This window comes from Onychostruthus taczanowskii, unplaced genomic scaffold (genome assembly GCF_017590055.1).
Source record: "Onychostruthus taczanowskii isolate IOZ18803 unplaced genomic scaffold, ASM1759005v1 scaffold103, whole genome shotgun sequence".
In the NCBI taxonomy this organism is placed as follows: Eukaryota; Metazoa; Chordata; class Aves; order Passeriformes; family Passeridae; genus Onychostruthus; species Onychostruthus taczanowskii.
Genome location: NW_024496858.1, coordinates 1295385 through 1315047, shown reverse-complemented (window position 1 = coordinate 1315047; position 19663 = coordinate 1295385). Strand labels below are relative to the sequence as shown.

At 45.8% G+C, this 19663-nt stretch overlaps 1 protein-coding gene across 8 annotated transcripts in view; it reads left to right on the top strand.

Annotated features, from left to right (window-relative positions):
• KTN1 (kinectin 1) overlaps window positions 1-19287 on the top strand; it is a 58365-nt gene extending 39078 nt beyond the window's left edge. For 4 of the 8 annotated variants that reach the window (XM_041413379.1, XM_041413396.1, XM_041413387.1 and 1 more), the window contains 12 exons: window positions 1796-1882; window positions 3688-3777; window positions 4749-4829; window positions 5391-5480; window positions 5564-5656; window positions 7155-7226; window positions 7671-7754; window positions 7957-8040; window positions 10288-10371; window positions 11673-11765; window positions 17186-17305; window positions 18774-19287. In XM_041413379.1, the coding sequence (XP_041269313.1) occupies window positions 1796-1882; window positions 3688-3777; window positions 4749-4829; window positions 5391-5480; window positions 5564-5656; window positions 7155-7226; window positions 7671-7754; window positions 7957-8040; window positions 10288-10371; window positions 11673-11765; window positions 17186-17290 (963 nt within the window). In that variant the 3' untranslated portion in view covers window positions 17291-17305; window positions 18774-19287. The remainder of the gene's footprint in view (window positions 1-1795; window positions 1883-3687; window positions 3778-4748; window positions 4830-5390; window positions 5481-5563; window positions 5657-7154; window positions 7227-7670; window positions 7755-7956; window positions 8041-10287; window positions 10372-11672; window positions 11766-17185; window positions 17306-18773) is intronic. The other 4 variants (XM_041413439.1, XM_041413414.1, XM_041413423.1 and 1 more) reach the window with 3 other exon arrangements.
• The last annotated feature ends 376 nt before the right edge of the window (window positions 19288-19663 follow it).

Genomic DNA, 19663 nt, shown 5'->3' with positions numbered 1-19663 from the left:
TCCTTTCCTCTTGGGAGTGACTCAGCACACCTGACTTCACTGCTCAGAGTTGTGTCAGCTCCTGGACAATTTGTTGATTAGATGAGAGGAAGGAGACTTGCTAAGGGACACATCCCACAGCAAGTTCTTGGATTTGGATTCAAACCCGGTTAACCCTGTTCAGAAACATGTCCTTTGCCAAGGGCAGGGAGGGAGGAGGAAAGGTGCTGTGCTCTGACAGAGTTCTGGCCCTTGTGTGGGGACATGGGGGAGGCATTACCTTCAGGGTGCTCAGATCTGGCTCTTCCCATTCCTAAGAGTGACTAATCCTGATCTTCCAAAGGAAGTGAAAGACTGAGCCCTCCTGCACAGCAGCTGCTGATGGTGCAGTCTGGGTTCTTTGCAGATGGAATTAAAGATTGCCTCTTCCATCACAGAGCTGTGGAGTTACTTCCTTGTAATGCATTACCTGTGCAGGGCAGGGGAGTGTTATCTTTTAAGTTATATGGAAGAAAGCTAAAATGCGGGGTGTCTGTCTTACCTATCTCTCCTTGATACCCTGTATAATCCAAGGAATACCAGGCAATAAGCTTTATTTCTTAATAGTCAAACAATCTAAGGAAAATGCACAAGGAAAATATTGAGAACTTTTGAGCAAGGAGTGCTGTTTAAGAGCTGAAATAAAGTAGAGAGCAAGAGGCTGAGTAGACTCAGAAGACAGATGATGAGCTGGAAAGGTAGAACAGAAGGTTTGTTTCCTGCAGATTCACAAGGTCTCAATACCCTTTGTGCTGCAGGCAAAGTCTGGCTGCTGCTAAAGGCAGACCAGGCCTGTAGATACCAGATTTTTCTCAGTTTTATCCAATGTTGTTTATATCCTGTGAACAGCCCTTAGGATTGTGGGCTAATAGAAGTAGTAAAGTAAAACTAGTGTAGGTGCTTGCTAGGCTTTTGATGAATTCAAAATGTAACCCTTCCAAAATAACCCTTTGCTAAAGGAGATTTGCTCTGAGGGTTGGAAAAAAATCTAAATCCCAAGCACTGACTATAATCTTATTGCTGCAAGGCCCCACCATCCTTGCTAGAGAGGAGCTGTGAGGCTGCTCTTAGAAGAGCTCTGAGGCTCTCACTGATTGTGTTGACATCTTGTGGAGTACACGTTTGATGACCTCGCCAAGAAAGACACAGGAGCCTGGCACCGTGGCCTTCCCACGTGGATCTGGGATGTGCTCACCTCTTCTGAAATCCCAGAGCCTCCCAGGAGGGCTGCTGAGCACCAAACCAGTTCTCTGTGGAGAGAGCTGCAAACCCTGAGCTGTGTGTTCCCGAAATCAGCGCCGGGGTTTGGGCTGAGGTCTGGTTGCAGGATCAGGGAGGTAAATGTGCACACCTCCATGTCTCCTGGGTCCATGCTGGGTTCTGCACTGCAACATGCCTAACACTCTGTTGTGTAATCTGTGGTTTGGTGTCTGTGTTCCTCACTACTTTTGAAAACTTCCCTCTTTCTTCTTACAAGTGCAGTCAAAGTGTGGGGTCGCTGTAGTGATAACGCTCTGCAGTAACACTTGCATCAGTTTTGGACATGGGGACAGGTTGGGCAGAAATTGGCATTTCCCCCCCCCACTTTTCATTCAGACTCTTTGAACATCACACTTGTTTTTGCTAGTGTATGTCATACCCCCCAGCAAAATCACCTTACAGTAACCAGCATTTAAATGCAAATGGTGGAATGTAATGCGAAATATTTCTCTGAATTAAAAGCGAAAACAGTTTGAATATTGGCTGAACTGAAATCATTCTTTCTAAAAATGATTAGGACCTTCGGGAGAAAAACTGGGAAGCAATGGAAGCATTGGCATCAACTGAAAAATTGCTGCAGGACAAAGTGAACAAGACTGCCAAGGTTGTAATGTTGACTGCTAGAAATGATGCGTTAAGCTAGAAGCAGATCTGCAGCTGGTTCTTTAAGTGAAATGGAGACATTTAACTTTTACTGCAGTTTAAGTATAATCTCTTCTGAGTGATCATTCATATACTTTCATCTCTGCTTCTTCCTGTTGTCTTTAGGTTGTTTGCTTTTTTTTTTAATGGTTAGTTTGTGGGCATGCTGACTTTTGATTTCTGTTTGCGTAATTGTTAGAGCTGTCGTGAATTGTTTTTGATTTGTGGGGAGCTCCAAGAAAAGCTGTGCTGGTGAGCAACCTGCTTTTTTCTACTGGGCTTTGACAGTGCTTGAACAAATCTGTTGGACCTGGGAAGAACCAGGACTAAATTATCATTATTAAAAAATCTGGGAGCTTCTCAGAAAATTCTCACCACAGCTGTCAGTTTCCTCCTTGAAGGCACGTGAAGCATGACAGGGAATATTGGACCAATGTTCAAAATGATCTGGGATGCGAATTGCTTTGAAAGGAGCTTGTGTTTGCCATGGGACTGATTCAGTGTTCATTGCCACTGTGCAGAACTCAAAAAGAAAAAGCATCCAACTAACCCTAAGACCAGCAGGCAGGAGCAGAGGAGCTCTGCTTTGGGCTTGTGTGTGTTTTGGAGCTGTCTCCCTCTGCGCTGGCTGCAGCCTGTCCCTGCTCTCGCTGTGTGCTAACGCTTGCCTGCTTTCTCCTGCAGCTGGAAGACTTCAGCAAACAGCCTTGTGCCACTTCATGGTGGCTCCTAAATTGCTGCCAACTAACACCCAGCACAGCCTCACCACCAAATGTCTCCTGTCTGTTTCTGTCTCTGAATCTCAACCTGCTCACGCCACCGATCCCTTGCAGTGGAGGAACTCAGAGCAGCCAGGCAGCAGCGCTGATGTCAAAGGGAAAAACAATCCCAAATCATCAGTGGAGGATTTGGGCTGAAAGCTGCCCTTCTGTGCAGTGTTTCAGGCTTTCTACATTTAAGTTTAAGTGGGAGCCTGAGTGTTGTATGGCTAAACTAACCCAATCTGCCACAAGCACAGCAAGCACGTGTCCTGTGGCTGCTCTGCTTTTAATGTTAAATACATGGAAGGACAGATCTGTGCTGCCTGTGGCTCTGGGTGTTTATATTTGCAGAGCACTAACAAAAAACACCAGGAGATTGTCACACAGCTCTAATAATTATCTCCCATTGCATCCAGGGTTGGGAAAAGAGGATATAAGTGGCTTCCTCTTAAGTTTTTGAAAGTCATGTTTGAAAGTCTTACTTTCTTGGCCTGGTTCAAATGTGCATTAACACAAAGTTTCCTTTTGATTTTAATTCTCTGTTTTTGAAGTGATGATGTTATCTTGTGGTGATTTTTTTCACACCTAAAATTATTTTTAAAGTTCAGATTAGAAAATAAAAATAGTTGATTGTCCAAAGTATTTGATTTTGAGCTCACTTCACTTGTGTGGCAGGGCTGGTGCAATCTGTGGATGCAGTTACTCAGCACAGTGCAGTTTGTGTTGTGGACAAGTGAACAATAGTGTAATTTCTGTACAAACAGGCTAGATTGGAGGAGAACTTCAGAAAATAAAAGCTTAAGCGAGAACAAATGCAAAGGCCAAATTCTGAAGCAATTTGGTGCCCATTTCTGAACCAATTTACTGCAATTTTAGAGACTATAGCTCCTTTCTCACTTAGAAAAAGACTTCCTGGGTTAGGTAAATTGCTGTGGGCAGAGGAGAGGCTGTTGCCAGGTCAGTGAGCGTGGTGCCCAATGTCACCTGTGCCCTCCTCTTGCTTTAGGAGAAGCAGCAGCACTTGGAAGCTGCCGAGGTGGAGACGCGCCAGCTCCTCCAGAAGCTCTTCCCCAAAGTGTCTCTTCCTTCCAACATGGTAAGAGAAGTGGATCTTCTAAACCTCCTGCTGGGGTCAGGGTGCTCTGCTCCTGCTGGGCTGGGCAGTGTTTCCTCTCAGCCCCTCTGTCCCAAGGTTTTTGCAATGGGGTGAGAGTGTCTCTTGCTGGTGGTGCTTGTACTTGCACAAGGAGGCAAAGCTGTGGATAGGTTGCTTCAAGAAGTGTTAAAAGAGCAAAATAAAAGTTATTATCTTGTGGTTTTTATGCCCCAACATCTGATTTACCTGTCTGTGTTATCTGGTGTCTCACTGAGATAGTAAATTTTCAGGGGTGGGTAATGCCTGCTTTGTTTGCTCACTGCCTGGCACAATGGGGATCTGGATATTCCCAACCTTTCCAGAGGAGCTACGGTGCCTCAGTGACAGTTAATACAATTTAGGGGGGTTTATTTTGTTCCCAAGCACTGATTTCCTATTTTATATTTTTGGTGGCTTTCAGTGATTTGCAGGGAAAATGCCCTGGGTTCACGGGGTTCAGATGGGGAGAATAACATCAATTTGTGCTACCTAGAGGTTTTGAATATTCATATTTTAAATTGTTCCCAAATGTGCTAAAGTAAGTGTCCTGATAAAAGGACTTTCTATAAGGTTATAAAACAACCTTCTTAGAGTTATACAGCATCTGCTTGGAGTGCTCAGGGGTTTGGGGAGAGATTCCTTTGAATCTTCAAAAGCTTATGCAGAGCCCTGACTCTTGCAGGGAGTCCTCTGTCACCCAGCTGCATTTCATCTCATCCAGGGCCCCTAGAACTGTGTGTGTCTCATCACCTCGTGCTCCTGGGCTGCTGCCAGCTGTGTGTGGCACTGGCTGCACAAGAACCAGGGGCTGTGTGTGAGCTCCAGGGACTTGGGGCACTGGGACACTGCTCCCTCAGCAGTGGGGAGGCAGATGTCCTGAGGAGAGCTCTCCTGAGGTTGTTCTCAGCCTTAACTGAATGATTTCCCAACAGAGCCACAGTGAGTGGATATGTGGGTTTGAAAAGATGGCTAAAGAATACCTAAGAGAGGCTTCAGGATCTGAAGATGTCAAGGTAGGCACAAAAGATGGGCAGTGGCATAATGGCATAATGGATTTGTCCAGTATAAATCTTACAAATTGTGCTGTGGGTTGGGAAGTTCAGGTTCTCAGACAAGTCACAAGAAAATTGTTTTATATTAATTCTAGAGTGGTTTGGGTTGAAAATCATCCAGTTCCAGCCTCTCTGCCTTGGCCAGGTTGTTCAAGCCTCATGCAGCCTGGCCTTGAACACTTCCAGAGATGAGTCAGCCACAGCTTCTCTGGGCAACCTGCTGTTCAGATATTCACAGAAATGTATTTGCATCTTTGATAGGTACCTTGTGGAATTGTGAATTGATGAAATTGAAAACCCCCATTATCTTTTTTTTTTAAGTAATGGGGTTTTTTACAGTAACTCAAGGTTTGTGACTGAGTATTGAGAGTTGTAGGTGAACACTGCACTTGCTGTTACTTTTTCATGGGTTGGAAAGACAGACCTGCCCAGGAGTGATACCAGCTTGTTGAAGTAAGATGAATAGAACTGAAATCCATCCACTGAGATGTGACTCTTGTGATGCCTTTCCTCCTTTGCCAGGCTATGGAGCAGAAGTTGAAGGAGGCTGAGGAAATGCACATCCTGCTGCAGCTGGAGTGTGAGAAATACAAATCTGTTCTGGCAGAGACAGTAAGTGGGATGCCTGGTCACCTCTGTGATGTTCCAGCTGCCTTTCTTCTGCTCTGAGCTTTCAAATCCCTCTCTCTTCTTAGGAGGGGATTCTACAAAGGCTACAGAGGAGTGTGGAAGAGGAAGAAAGCAAATGGAAGATAAAAGTTGAAGAATCACAGAAGGAACTTAAACAGGTATTTCTGAAGTTGGTTTTTTTTTCTCCTCAGCAGCCAGGCAGGTTCTGCTTGAAGTCACAGAGGGTGTTTGAGCTCTGTGAAGGCAGGTGTGGAACAGCCCTGGCTGCCTGGTTTGATGTGTGCATGGCCAGGGGATGAAAAGGTGAAGCCTGCAACAAGTGTAATAGAAGAACAGCCCTGGCTGCCTGGTTTGATGTGTGCATGGCCAGGGGATGAAAAGGTGAATAATAGAATGATTCCTCATGTCAGTGGTATTTTGGTGCTGTGATACTTAGCTTCATGTAAAGGCTGGGTTTTCATTTTTGAAGGAATGTATTTCCACTAAAGGGACTGAAAAATGGAGGATTTGTTTATATCTTTAAATTTATGTCACTATTTCTGTTGTCATTTTTGCAAAAGCAAGAAAAATAAACAGAACAGGTATAAAGTCTTTGACCATTAAGATAAATCTGTGTCACAGTCACAGAATCACAGAATGGTTTGGGTTGGAAGGACCATAAAGCTCATTCAGGTCCAGCCTGGCCTTGGACAATTCCAGGGATGGAGAGTCCTTTACAGATGCTGCAGGAAGCAGCCAAATAATAAATAATAATATTAATGCTGATGGGATAGGAAACCAAAGATAGACTGTACAAGTGTCCCGTTAATGTGCCTAGGAATATATATATTTTTCTGATCCTGTAACTTGGGCTCTGTTTTTTAGGTTTTTTTTTTCTGAGTATTTTTGTGAGCAGATATGGACTCTTTGTGCTAAAATTGAAGTACCATAGAATCATAACAGTTTTCTGAAAGCTGTTAAAGTGCTGCTCAATCCATTATGGTCAACTAATTACACTTGAAATTGCCTGCAAAGCTTTCCTTTTAGGAAAGTTCTGTTGATAGCAAAAGTGGGAAGAAAAAGGGCTTTTATGTTTATTTTCTAATCTAGAATTAAAGTAGGTCAAACAGCTTTTTTAAAAAAAGTAATTTCTAAAGTATCTCTGCTTAGTAAATTTGAGTGCCACTGTGTGAGCCTGGCAGCAAACAGATGATTTATAAACATCTTTGAGGGGCTTATAAAGGCTGTCAGATCTGGAACTATAGATGTGCTGCCATCTGCTGCACTTACACAGCCCCAAATAAGGCTAAAAGTGCTGGGTTTGGGTATGTGGATGGTGAGTATTCCCAGTCTGGGAAGGATATTTTCCTTACCATGGCTAATGGACAGCTGGATTAGTGCTTATATTCCAGATCTTTCAGGCATGTGGGCTCTAAGTGTGTCAAAGAACTTGGGCTGGGAATAGGTAGGAATGGTGTAGACTCAGTAAATTGAATTATTTGAGTGAGCATCCTGTTTTATTCAGCCACTCTGATTTCATCCCTAATATTTTTAGGATAAAATATTTTGATATTTAGGATAAAATATTATAGATAATTTCCACAACCTTGTGTATTTATGCAGAGTTTGTCTCAGACCAACCCAAGTAAATATCTTTATTTTCCCCCCAAACTGCAGATGCGTTCCGTGGTCACTTCTTTGCAGCACGAGGTGGAGAGGTTAAAGGAAGAAAACAAAGAAGTTGAAACTGTAGGTGCAGGTGGCTTTTTCTTCTTGTCTTTGAAGCTTTATGTTGTTGCAACACAATTTAGGCTTGTGCTGTAAATCTCAACTTCTCCCAGCCTGTGCTGCAATTTAACCTGAGCCTTTGGGGCAGGGTTTTTGAAAGGCAGAGAAGCTGGAAAGTTGTTCTGGGTTTTACTTCTGTACTCACCCACTGGGGCTTTTTCTTGGGAGACTGAGCAGTTCACTGCTTGTTACAATCATGGGCTTGATTCTTTCTCTTTTTATCTTACTTTTGATGTTTAAATCTGCAGTCTGATGTTTAAATCTGTGCAATCGCTGGGCTTGAAAATGCTCTCAAAACATCATGGAATATTTGATAGAAATTTACAGCCAATTAGAAATCAAGCAAATGATACTGCAAGAAAGCACTGAAAACATCTGTTTTAATTCTTGTTTTTCTGTTTCTAGCTTAAAAAAGAGAGAGAACATTTGGAAAGTGAACTAGAAAAGGCAGAAATAGAACGATCCACTTATGTTTCAGAAGTCAGAGAGGTAAACATAATTGTCCAAGCTGTACTTTTTTTTTTTTTTCCTTTTGGTTACCAGTTGGCTGGCAAACTAACCTAGTGCTTAGCCCCTGTGGCTGAGGAGTTTGTGTGCTTGTGCCTTAGGGTAGAGCAGCACACTAATAACTGAGCAGAAGAGAACGGGCATACTAAGGAGACAAATCCTAAAACTCTAAACTTCATTTCAGCTCAAAGATCTCTTGACTGAATTGCAGAAAAAACTTGATGATTCATATTCTGAAGCAGTAAGACAGAATGAAGAGTTAAATTTGGTAAGAAGCTTGTTGGGCACAAACGAGGCTCCCAGCATACGTCTGAAGCGGAGACTTATTTCAAATCCTGTCTGTTCTGCTAACCTCTTCAGCTTGATATTTTTGTCCATTGAAATCATTTATGTAGTCTGACTTTTACAATTTGTCTCTTTTCTCTGCTCCTAACAATAGCATGTCTGGTTCTTAAGACTTTTTCCCAAAGTCTGTAAGACTTTCATTCCTGAAACTTCTTGAGAAGATTTGCAGTGTAGGCATATGCAGCAGCAAATGTAATGTCCTTGGAGCAACAAAAGTGGTCCTCTCATCAGTTTAACTGCAGGATTATTCTCTGGTGGGGTTTTTTTTTCCCCCCAAAGCTTTTGAGGATGCAGCAGTGCTGTCCGTGCTCTGACTGTGCAGAGCCTTTTCCATCCTGCTCTGTGTGAACAGAAATTGGCCAGACCCAAAGCTGGATGAATTCAGAGCATTCAGCCATTCAGCTGCTGACACCCTGCTGTGGCTGAATGGCTGTGCTGGCTTGGTGCTTGCATGTGTTACGGCCTGTTTGGCTAGAAATGCTTCCAGCCAATAATGCTCCTATAGCAGCTTTCTCAAGAAGGACTTGGATTAATAGGATAGACCTAAGGATGCATGGTTTTCCATTTTGAGCCCTTTCCCTTCTCACTTGTTTCAGTGACCTGTTTTTTAAGGCTGCAGGAGCAGTCAGAGCCTTCCTCTGCTTGTGTTTGGCCAGTGCTTTCCTACTTTTGAGCCAGAATTAGGGAGGGTTGTTCCTGTCACCATGTCTGTGGGATGATGGGACAACCAGGCTACTGCCACTGATGTAGCTGGGCTGAAATAGCTGATTTAGAAAAATCACCACCACCACAGTAACAATGTGCTTAAGTTAATGGTACACTAGCCTCAGCAAGCAAAGCCTCTCATTCTGAAAGCAAGGAAAATGGGAATTGAGTGCATATCTGGGAGTTAATCAGTAAACACCAACCTCTTTGAGGCAGCAATTTATTATGTCTGTGCACAACAAAAGCTGAAAAAGCTGAGCTCCCTGCTAGGGCAGCTTGAGTGCAATGTGATGGTGCTGTGCTGGTGGGAGTGTGAGGATGTGTTAAAAAACCACCTCCACGCAGCTGGCTCAGGAGTTCTGTCCTGAGTGTGTGTGAGTGCTTCTGCAGGAGGCTGAGGAATAGAAATTGTGGCATTTCAGAATGGGTTCCCCACTATTTAAAAGGTAAGCAAGGAAAAATTGAAACTGCTGAGGAGCTTCCCCAAAATGTGAAAGCCCAGCATTCACCAGCCCAGGTGCTCCAGAGGGGGAAGCCTTCCGAGGGTGAGACAAACACGATGTGTAGGTTTGGAGTCAGTAAAAATTCAGAGCTCTGAGTAGCCCATTGTTCCCTCCTTTAATCTCCTGCTGGCTTCCAGGAAGATTGACAGCAGGAATAGTGAACATTAGCACAGCACACTTCAGAGGCACAAATCCAACAAAATTGGCACTCGAGCTCCTTGTTAGCACTTCTGTTTGAGGCTCAAGCCTCAAGTGCTCTGGCTGGTTCTGTGTGCTGTATTGAAGAGCAATCAAAATATCCTTTAAAAAACTGTCTATCCTTTGGAAAGGCTGCAGTTTAAGTACTGACTGCAGCCAGCACAAAGTAGTCATCCCTCTTGACTGAAATAGTTTCACTATTTTGGATTGAATCTAAACACAATCGACAAGTTAATATCCCCCTGTCAGTGATTCATGCCTTGATGTGCCATTAACAGACTGGTTAAGTCAACATAGTTGTAGTAAGTGGTGCTTTGTTAAGATGATAAGTAGAGCTTTTTAGTTTATTCAGCAGTAGAGAGACTGTTTAGCCTGCTCTAGCAAGATGACAATCTTCATTTTTGCATACTTGCTGTGAATTAAGTTGGAGTCTGGGCTGACTCCCTTGATAAGGATGCTGGAGAGGCTGATGCTTCTCGTGGAATGGAGTTGAAAAGTTGAAACCACTTGTAAGGAAGCCAATGCCAGCCACGTTTTTGTCTTCTGTAGTTTCCATTCTTTACCTTTATCTTTACAGATGGAGTCTCTCTTCCTTGACTGTCCTGGTAAACCTCATCATACATGTCCACTAATCCACTGTGTGCATTAATTGTTAGTAAATCTTACTCCCTTTGCAGTCCATGTGCACTGGGTTAATCCCTGGGACAGACAGAGGAGATCTGTGTGTGTGAGTGGAACTGATTTGCTTGGTTATTGTTTTGCAGCTGAAAACACAGCTAAATGAAACACTATCAAAACTCAAAGTTGATCAAAATGAGAGAGAAAAAGTAGCTGGTGACTTGCCCAAGGTAAGCAGAGACCTTTAGCAGTTGCACATGTTAGAAAAACCCCTCAATGTCTGTAGTTTTGCAGTGTGGGAATGATGATTTGAAGGAACTTGATTTGAGCTGACTGCCTGGTGGGGTGTCTTGCTCCACTGGCTAGGACTGTAAGAGCTCTACCTGCATGTCAGAAATGCATGAAACTGCAGCTAAAATGATAATGATGAAATGGCAAAACTGCAGCTAAAAGCTCTGTTTAATCATCCTTCTTGAAAGAGTCCCCTCTTCATGATCATTTTATGCCATTAGAAACAAATGCTGATTTGGGGCTGACAAATAATTCTTTATTTAAAAGAAACCCCGGCCTAACAAAAAGCCCATCCCACAGCCCTCCACCCACATTACAAGTTTTTAAATCCAGTCTCAAATGGCAGAGGGTTGCAAGCTGCTTTACAAAGCATCTGCCCTTTTGCACTTGGTGACATATCCACTGGAGATACAGGAGACTGCAAATTCTAAAAGTTAGATCTGTGCAAGTGTGATGGGACAAACAGGTGGGTTTCCTGTGCTTTTCCTCAATGACTGCTCTTACAAGATGGGTTGGAGTGGAAAATCTTGAAGCACGAGAGGTCTCAGTGCTGTCTGTCACTCCAGAAACAAAGGTGACATGGGAGAATTGGTAAATGGAGACAGGAATAGCGTGTGGAGTGGCTGGGCTCTGGCTCCGGACTCTGCAACAGCACAGTATCAAATTGGGCTGAGTTCTTCCAGGATTGGAGTGGGAAATGCTGTTGGGGGAGCATACCTTGTCCTGGACAGGGATAGGTGATCACAAAAGCACTGGAGGAGGTGAGAAGCTAAAGGAAACTTGCTGTAATAAAGAATTTAAAACATTTTGCTCTGGACAGTTATGTTGGGTGTTGGCATACAAAGCTATCTGTGCTGATGTCCATGGTTCATGGTATATCCTACATAAACACAGAGCTGGGGTTAGGATTTTGGAGACCTGCACTCCTGCTCTGAGGAAATTTACTGCATGATTTTTACCTGATAACCTGATGTGAGACTATTAAAGCTCCCCTGTAGGATTGCTCTCAGATGCAGACAGGCTGACATGCAACATGCTGATTGTGAGGAGACATGTCAGTCTTGGCAAATGGGTTGGTCCCTGGAGCAGATCTGGCATAAAACAGATTTCCTCCTGAACACTGATTTCCTGTGTCTCTGGTGCTCTCAGGGAGATGGGGCTTTGCTAATTGTTGTGCCTTCCCTGTTTCTTCCTTTCTTTTTTTTAATGTGTCTTTTTTTATCCTGTCTTTCCCCTACAGGCCCAAGAGTCTTTGGCAGCTCTGGAGAGAGAAATTGGGAAGGTTTTTGGGGATGCCAATGTTATTGAAAACAGCGACGTTTGCACAGACTCGGTGAGTGATTCCTGGAGCTCGTGCTCAGGGGCCACTCAAATCTCAAAGTGGCAACTTTGGGAAGTGAGGTCCAGCAGAGGAACAGGATGTTTGGGGCTTTATGAAGATTCCAGCACTACAGCTTGCCAGGGTGTCAAGGATTCACTGGGAATTTTGCTGCTGTCTGGATCGTGACCTCCTTCCCGTGGCTCAGATTTGCAAGGAAGGAAGGGAGAGATTCTGGGCTTTTGGTGGGTTTTTTGTTTGGTTTGGGCAAAAGTGGGGAGATCCCCAAACTTGTCCCTTCTAGAAGGGAAAAGGGAAGCCAAAAATAACTCTGCTAATGACTAAGTGGGCTGAAAACACTGTTGGGTTGGCCTGTCTGACATCAGTAATGCCAAAGAAAGGCAGTCTTGCACAACCTGCAACACTCAGACAGAGATTCTCCTGCCAGAACATGGTTCCTTCTGCTCCTCTGCAGCTGTGGCCAAGAGCCAGAACTTGATTTCAGCTGGTCCTGGCTCCTGGGAACTTGTGTTGACCTTGATGTGGCCCAGCAGCAAAATGTTGTGAAAATGAGCTTCAGCCCTGAGGTGTGGGTGGGTGACTCTGCAGGCTGCTGGTTTTCCTGTATCCTCCAGCAGTGGCATTCCAGCTTTAGGGTCTGGAATTGGGTGGCAGTGGCTCCCCTGAGCCTGTGGGTTGCTGTGAGCACAGCTGGGTGTGGAGCTGCTCCTCACAGCATTGACCTGCGCAGGGGCTGGGCTGGGGCTTTGTCACTGGCTTTCTCCATCTCTGGCAAGCAGAGCTTTCACACCAGCCTGGAACAGCTTTCCAGAGGACAGTTGGGAAGGGGAAGGCTGAAGGAGATTCTCTCCCAGCTCAGTGGTGTCAATGGAACTCATTCCCTTTTTTCTTCTGAGGGACAGGGTGGAAGGACCCGCTGTCGTTTGATGGGGGAGAGGAGCACTTGCTGATAACACAAATAATTTATATCAATTCCTTTTAGCTGCTGAACCTAAGTGGCTTCATCAGCTGAAAGAGGAAGCTTGGGGTCCTCTGAGGAGAGCTGCACGAAAGCCTTTGTAGTCATTAGCAGCAATGAAATGGCTTTTCCAGGCTCATCACTCATGGATGCTGATGGACCCCTGTGCTGGGCTCAATCTGGCTGAGCCAGGGATGCAGCTGGGCCTGTGAGACTGCAGATGTGCCAAGCCTGGGAGCTGATTCCTGGAGGATGGGAGGGCTGCTGAGCCCTCCCTGTGTTCCCAGGGGAGGCCAGGGGTTTCTGGTGCTGATGCCTTGTGAAGGCTGACCTAGAACAGAGGTTGGATGGAGCTAAAGAATAAAGCAGGGATTTATTAAAAGGCCTCAATGGATCCACCTTGGGCAGCACAAGAGCCCAGCCCAGGCTAGATGAAGCCAAAATGGTCACAAAATGGACAACCAGTCACAGGGCCTCTCACTTTTATAAGTTTTGGTTCATTTGCATATTGCAGTTCATTGTCCAATTCCAGCTTTAGCCCATGCAGTTCCATCCTTCTTGTTTTTCTCTCTCCAGCCCACGTTTTTGTGCTCTTGGGCCTGAGACTTGGATCATTTGTCCTTGGTGCCCAGCTAGAGCAGGAATTGTTTTGTCTCCCTGCTCCGTGCAGAGAGCTCACCATCCCATAATATGAAGCTCAGAACTCCACACTGAAGCAGCCCAGAACCTGAAAAATACAAAAGCTAAACCCTGAGGTATCAGTGCCACTCAGGTGCTGTGTCCCTGTCTGCAGCAGGCTGGAGAAGAGCTCCTCAAGCCAAAGCCCAGCTCTCAGCCGTGCCTTCACGGCCTGTCCCTGTGGTGCATGGGGACAGCAGTGCCATCAGCCATGGCATCTGTGGCTGGTGGCTCTGGGCACCCCTCCTGAGCTGGGCTGTCACTGGAAGTGCCCTGTGGTGGCCCAAACGTGCTTGTTTGGTTTAATTGCCTTACCTCACAGAACCCCTCTGGCTCTCTCACTGCTCTGCTCTTGCTGCACATCGTGGAGCCCAGGTTTCTGCCAGAATATCCATGGCTTTATTCTGAAGAGGAGTGTGGAAAAACAGTCCTAATAAACCTGCAATTAAGCCTTCATTAGTAAAAATACATTAATTGTCTAAGCAGCACTCTTGACAGGTAGCCATTGGCAGAGGCTGGAATTAGAACATTATCTTTTCTCCAAGCCTTTTCTGCTGCCTTTTTTTTTTCCCTCTTTTTGAGGGGAGAAAAGGAAACTGTCTCCCCAGAAGCCTAAAAACCCAGCTGAAAATAGCTCTGAGATCAAAAAAGAAAGTCTTCCAGCCACTTCCACCTAGCAACAGTGCTTCTTTTTTTTTTTTTACTAAGAACCTGAAAACACATGCTTAAAAATGAACATATTTGTTCCTTCTGGGTGCTGGAAGCAACCCACAAAATTGAGAAATGATACTTGCATAAACCCTCAAACACACTCAGAGTGTTTTCTTTAGACTCCTTTTCTTTCTATTTAAAAATAGACCATTTGGGGTTTCTAATCAGCTGCTTTGTCACTTATGGGACCAGCTGATGACTAAAGGGGGCTTTTAGTGTGCTTTAAGGAAGTCATTTAAATTCAGCAGCTTGCTTAGGCACTGAGCTTATTTTCAGGCTTATGTGCAATCTAATGTGCTTTCCCCCCAGATCTCAGTGCAGAGCAGTCCATCACTGGAAACTGGGAATGCCACATGTGTGAAACAGCCAAGGGAATCTGTCCCGACAGTTCAGCTCCTCTTCTGGCTGCTGGGTCTGAAATCACGGGGGCTTCCCCACTAGATCCTCTTCCTCTCTTCATCCTCATCTCCCAGAGAAGTGGATCACAGAATCCCAGACTGGTTTGGGTTGGAAGGGACCTTAAGGACCATCCAGTTCCACCCCCTGCTGAGGGTGGGGACACCTGCCACTGCCCCAGGCTGCTCCAAGCCCTGTCCAACCTGCCCAGGGATCCAGGGGCAGCCACAGCTTCTCTGGGCACCCTGTGCCAGGGCCTCCCCACCCCCACAGGGAAGGATTTATTCTGTTTTTCTGACCTAAATTTCCCCTCTTTCCCCCAGTCCTGGAGAGCACAGGGCTGGGGCTCAGCAGTGTGAGGCAGCTGTGCACTCCTGGCTTAGCAGGAGCTGCAGGAGGACTGTGCTGAGCCCAGATCCATTGGGATCCAGTCAGGATTGGCCCCAGGAGGATTTGGGATGTGTCTGTAATTCATGAGTGAACACTGCCTGACATTAGTGAGGTCACAGAACAGAAGGGAGGTGCAGTGAATGAGGGAGGGAAGGAGGAGCTGTTCCCAGAGAGGGGCTGGCAGTGCACTGGGGGCTCCTTCCCTGCTCCTGCTGCTTCTGTGCTGCTGCCCAGGCACCTCACTGCTGCTCACAGCTGGATTAATTCATCTGCTTCCTGCTAATTGCCTTCACCTTTCCACTTCCATCAATCTCTGTGAGACTGCTAAGCCAAGTCTCAACCTTGACAGACCTGATTTTCTACTTTAATAAGGGTAAAACAGGTTAAGGCCACCCTAATACAGATCCCAATGATTTTTTTTTAGAGTAGAGAAATGTTTACCAGTTGCACAGGAGTAAGAGCTTTGCTGTAGATTGTTTTGTTCTCTTGTCTGAGCCTGGAGTTGTTCCTGTAGTGGTGCAGGTGCTTGAGTTTGATTTACTGCTCATTTTGCATTTCCAGCCAAATGGGAGCAGGGAAAATGGCCCTCTCTGAACTCCCTCTAATTTCCCTGGAGCTCTGGGGAGAGATTTGCACCCGCATTATGCATCAGTCTCAGTCTGTGGGTAACACCAGAGAGGGGCTGACAGATGCTGAGAGCCTGCAAACACCTCTGTGCCCCTGTGGAGAATTGGGTACTACTGCATTTGCTGGCACCATGGCAGAGTTGCTTATTTTTAGCTGTTAAATTTCAAGGAAAAGCTCTCCTGCAGGTGGTCTGCATGTCTGTGTTCTGAGCTGAATAAGGAGCAGTAAGGTGGGTGTGTTGGATGTGGAGTGCTCTGTGCATCTCTGGAGGAGTTAATCAACAAATATAATAAAACAGGGGTTAATCAATAAATATATAATAAAACAGGGATTACACAGCACTGTTAGCCCAGCAAGGCTGACAGGCAGGGAGGCAGGAGGGGAGAGTCCGTCTTCAGCTGTGACACTTCCTGATTAAGCAACTGTTGAATTCTTAGAGAAAAAAAAAGGCTTTTATTTTTGTTTCAAAACACAAGCTCAGCATTTTCATTTCAGCACAGGAAACATTCTAGCTCGTGGTGGCTTTCATTTTTCATTTTCTCTTTGTTTTCTCGTGCTTGGACTGTTGTTTGAAGCCTTCATTTAAGTCTGGGTGTTGCTGGCAAGGGGGAATTTCCCAGGGGTTTGGAGCAGCGGGGGAATCCAGGGATGGCTGAGGGTGTGGATTTCCAGGCAGCTGTTCCAAATGCTGTTTCACAGCTGGAGCTGCCTGGGGCTGGGATGTTGGGTACTGCTGAGGACACCATCCCACAGCTCCTCAGTCACACCCAGGCCTTGGTGGTCCAGGAGTTCTGCTGTTCCAGCTCTGGGGTCAGGAGCTGTGCTTGTGATGCCTTGTGAAGGCTGATCTAGAGCAGAGGCTGGACAGAGATAAAGAATAAAGCAGGGATTTATTTAAAGTATCTCCTCCATGGATCCACCTTGGGCAGCACAAGAGCCCAGCCAGGGCTGCAGCCAAGATGAACCCAAATGGTCCCAAAATGCACGAGCGCTCCCGGGGTCTCTCCCTGGGATCAGCTCTGCTCCATGTGCACATTGCAGTTCAGTGTCCAATTCCAGCTCAGCCCCTGCACTCCCATCCTGCTTGTTTTTCTCTCTGCAGCCCACGGGGTTTGTGCTCCTGGGCTGAGATTTGGGTTATTTGTCCTTGGTGCCCAGCTGGAGCAGGAATTGTTTTGTCTCCCTGCTCTGTGCACAGAGCTCACCATGCCCTGATGTGAAGCCCAGATCCACACACTAAAGCAGCACAGAATCTGGAAAACAGAAGATCTGAAACCTGAGGCATCACCTCTGCACCCTGGCCTGTGTTATAAACCACATCTGTGGGGTTCAGCCAGGCTGGTGGGGAAATAACCTTTGAGCCTGGATCAGTTGTGGATACCTGCACAATTCCTGGAAGCAGGGAATGCTGGAGTCCCAGGCAGGCAGGGTAGGAGCTGGATGTGCAGATGATTCCCTGGAACAGGAAAGGGCTCCTTGACTTTGAGCCATGTTCTTCTTAAACATGGCCATAACCCTCTGTCTGACAAGAATTGTTCCCTTCTGCACCACGAGTTGTAATTTTATACAGAGGATCTACTTCTGGCCTTTCTTGGTAATTAGATTGTAAATGAGTTTTTAATGATTTCCTTTTTTTTTTTTTTCCTTCTTTCAGGAATTGAGTGATAAAAGGCGAAATGTGGTGGTGAATCTTACCCAGGATGTGGGTCACCTCAAGAAGCTGCTTGTGTCAGTCAGCCAGATGCTGTCAAAGGGATGAGGACACTACAGCCAGGTGGGTGTGGACAGTGGCCCCCAGTTCAGCTGCTGGGAAGGCCACTGGTGTGTTATGGTGGGACTTTGTTCAAATTACCAACTCTCATGTCAGAATATGAGACTTTTTACAATCAGATCACAGAATCTGTGAATTACTAAGGTTGGAAAAGCTTTCTGAGACTGGGTCCAGCCTTTCCCCTGCTCTGCCAAGGCCAGCACTGGCCATGTCCCCAAGTGCCACGTCCGGGGATGGAGATTCCATCGCTGCCCTGTTCTAATGCCTGACCCTGGTAACACTTTCAGTGAAGAATCTTTTCCTAATCCTCATCCAAATTCCACATGCAAATCATAAAAAGCTCCTGGTAGGCACTGGATTTGTTCTCTCTGGATGCACATGTCAATTAGCTGAGACTAATCTTCTGTCCCTCATGTAGGCATGTAATTCCACCCCTTCCTGCTACTTCCTGCAGGTTGCCCTGAGTTTTGTTCTCCCAGAGCCTTTTTTCCTCTTTGTTTGCTCCACCAGCAAACTGTCTGCACTCCCATGCCCTGATTGCTTTGGGATGGAGGATATAAAATAACCCACAGCAGTGGCTGGCTGGGAGTGTCTGAAGCACCAGCCTCCCATGGCTCTTCATCCAGTTACAGACACGTGGACAAGGCTTTAATTGTAATACTCAGCCAGCTTGGAAACCTGGACCTTTGTGCTGATTCACAGAATTCACAGAATCACTGGGTTGGAAGAGACCTTCAGGATCATTGAGTCCAGCCCAGCCCCAACAGCTCAACTCAACCCTGGCCCCCAGTGCCACATCCAGGCTTTGTTAAACACACCCAGGGATGGTGACTGCACCACCTCCCCGGGAAGCCATTCCAGAACTTTATCACCCTTTCTGTAAAAAACTTTTTCCTTATGTTCAACCTGTATTTCCCTTGGTGCAGCTTGAGGCTGTGTGCTCTGGTTGTGTCAGTGCTGCTGGAGACAGAGCCCAGCCCCAGCTGAGCACAGGCACCTCTCAGAGCTGTAGATAAAGTTAAATAACCCAGAGTCAGCTGAAGGTTGGATAAGCTCAAGACACTGAACTTTTTAAGGAAGCTGATGCAGATTTGGGTCAGAACTGGGAGCTGTTTGTCTTGGGAGGCAACACTGAATGAGGAGTGTCAGAGCTGCCTTTCACCTGCTGAGGATGGGATTTGTTGTATTCCTGATTCAGGAGCTTTTTATGCTCCTGCCCTTGTGATGCAGGGGCAGCAGAGCTGGCAGAGGGTACCTGGGTGTCCAGGTGGGAGGGAGGGAGGTGCTGCTGCTCCTTGGCCTCTGCTCTGGGAGGCTGTTCCTGCTCAGCCTCCACCACCAGGCTCCTTCCCCTGGCCTTCCTCATGCCTGACACCAAGGAAATGCAGGCAAGGTGCTGGAATGATGGAATTATTATATCCCTCCTTGGGAGGCTGCTCCTCTGACCTGGTGATTTGTGTTTCTCTTGCAGAGTGAAATCACGGGGGAATCGTTCATTTGAGGATAGCAGAAGGCATTGTATTATATTTTGCCAAATTAAAGCCTTATTTATGTTTTCACCCTTTCTACTTCGTCAGAAACACTGAACAGAGTTTTGTCTTTTCTAATCCTTGTTAGACTACTGATTTAAAGAAAAAACCCCAACTCTGTAGACACCTCCAGAGTTTAGTTTTATAATAAAAACAAACCTGTTTGGATAATTAGACCTTTACATTCCTGGAGAGACAGTAAACACATAATCTTTTATCTTATTTTGCTCAATAAAACTTGTTCAGAAAACTCCAACGTGGTAAAGTCACCGATGGGAAATGACATTTTAATACTGATGTTGTACACTGTTTTACTTAATTACATTTTTGGGATTAGCTGCCTCTGACTTCAACCTCAAGTAAACACTCCTTTTTTTTTTTTTTTTTTTTTGGTTGCTAATGTAATCAGTTTTTGTAATGGTGTCAGCAAATAAAGGGATGCTATTATTCAAGGTGTTCCTGCTCTCTTCTTTCAAGTGAGTTTGGATGACTCAGGTGAGGTTTCCACCTCTCCCCTCCACAAAATGAGCATCAGGCTGCACCCAATGTGCTTGTTTTTGGGCAGAGGAGGAGGCACCAGCTTGAGAAGAGGCAAACTTTTGTTCTAAAGAAAAGGTATTAGGGTTTTAAAAAATACAAGAAATCCCCATCAAAGTGCCATGTAAATTGTGGTTCTGTGCCATGTGTTGTCTTTGGGGAAGATCAGGGAGTGCCAGGGGGAAACAGCTGGAAACACTGGATGTGGCAAAGCCAGCGGTGAGCAGAGTGTGTCCATCTGCCCCAGATCCACCCCCTGGATGGCATCTGGGCTGGAAGGAGTTCTGGGAGGGGG